Source organism: Octodon degus, unplaced genomic scaffold (assembly GCF_000260255.1).
Source record: "Octodon degus isolate 3935 unplaced genomic scaffold, OctDeg1.0 scaffold00140, whole genome shotgun sequence".
Lineage (NCBI taxonomy): Eukaryota > Metazoa > Chordata > Mammalia > Rodentia > Octodontidae > Octodon > Octodon degus.
The window spans coordinates 469,001-470,508 of NW_004524716.1; the positions used below are offsets into that span (position 1 = coordinate 469,001).

The 1,508-nt window shown below is 52.9% G+C and overlaps 1 protein-coding gene across 1 annotated transcript in view; it reads right to left on the reverse strand.

The window, feature by feature from the left end:
- Positions 1-896, reverse strand: part of Man1a2 (mannosidase alpha class 1A member 2) — a 162,439-nt gene extending 161,543 nt beyond the window's left edge. Inside the window, exon 1 of the mRNA XM_023701748.1 lies at positions 573-896. Coding sequence (XP_023557516.1) covers positions 573-874 — 302 coding nt within the window. The 5' untranslated portion in view covers positions 875-896. The remainder of the gene's footprint in view (positions 1-572) is intronic.
- Between the last annotated feature and the right edge of the window lie 612 nt (positions 897-1,508).

Genomic DNA, 1,508 nt, shown 5'->3' on the forward strand with positions numbered 1-1,508 from the left:
ACAGATTTAGGGCTTGATGATATCTTTTAACAACTAATTGCACATGGGGCAAAAACACACATAGCCTTTTGAAAAAAAAAAAAAATCAGCTTTTTCCCAAATGTTGCTCTTCATACCTTGTCCATGCAAAAAGTAAAGTTCACGACTAAATTCCAACCAACAGCCAAAGAAGCCCTCTGACAGAAAACCCTGGCAGCTGTCAGCAAGGATTTCACATGGCAGCGCAGTGCCTGAAAGCAACACCCTAACGAGTATGTGCGCAGCATATGTCACTATTTCTCTATATTGAGTGTCCATTACCAACTGTCCCTCATTACCAACTGTCCACATCAGACATAACTCTGAATACAAGTTTCTTTTATGAAAAACTTGTATCATCTCTTCAGGTGAGACACACAGTCCTTCCCGGTCTACAGTTCTACTCAGCCAAGTTTTGCAATAATACAACTTTTCACTCTTAACTATTACACATTTTATTGCTAGAAAGAAAAGGGCAGGGCCAGGCAGACTGGATCCAATACCCTACCGCGCTCTGCTAGGCGTTAACGCCAGACTGTCTGAAATTAACAAACCTGTGTCTGTGTTCATCCGGTCCATGGATCAAGAAGACTCCAGGGTTTTTCGCCCCTTTGCCCGCATCTACATGCGGAATCAACACATCTTCTAAACCCAGATCAAAGCGTTTGTGTTTCGAAGAGTCTGGAAGAAAGAAGAATGCCCCAAAACACAGGGTGATGAAGGCACTAAGAATGAGGAGAAGGATAAACTTCTCAGAAAGTCTCAAGGTAGCCCTGTGATGCGGGAAGGAGGGCGGCCCCAGGCTCAGAGGCGGTATCCTACGTCCAGACAGGGGCAGCAGCGCTGGGGCAGTCATCGTTTAGGCTCTCGTTTGGGCTGAACACTTCATAAGGTTTTCATCTTCACGGCAAACACACACCACTCGGAACGGTTTTCAAAATCTTAGTGAAAGTGGATCAACTCAGTCTTCCCTTCTCCAAGGACTGTTGTGCTTTTGTAGGAGGGCACCTTTCGCTCGCGTCCAATTACATCCACAAACCCGGGCGGCCTCCTGAAGGATCGCTCCTTTATGTCGTGTGGAATCTTCCTGCCATCTGGCTCTGGGCACCGCACCGGGTTACTGTAAGTCTCCTGCTCATTCCTAGGCGCGCAGCCGGCGAGCCACGCTGCAGAGGAGCTGCAAGGGGGGATCTTCCATTCCTGCACCCCAGCGCGATGCTCAAAAGGGAGCCTGGCGACAGCCGAGTTGGACAGGGCTCACTTCGGCTCCTCCGCGCCGCCACCGCCCGGGATCGGATCCTCGCTGGTGGCAAAGACGCAGGTCTGCTCGCAAGTCTCGGGCGGGGAAGGTCTCCCTCCGCACCGCGCCGGCCAGCCGAAGCAGCAGCCCCGGCGAAGGCGCCGGAGGAGCCGCCGGCCGCCCGCACTTCCCGACGCCGCCCCGCGGGCTCCGGGGCCGCCGAGCTGCCGACGCGAAGGCAGCCGCGTCC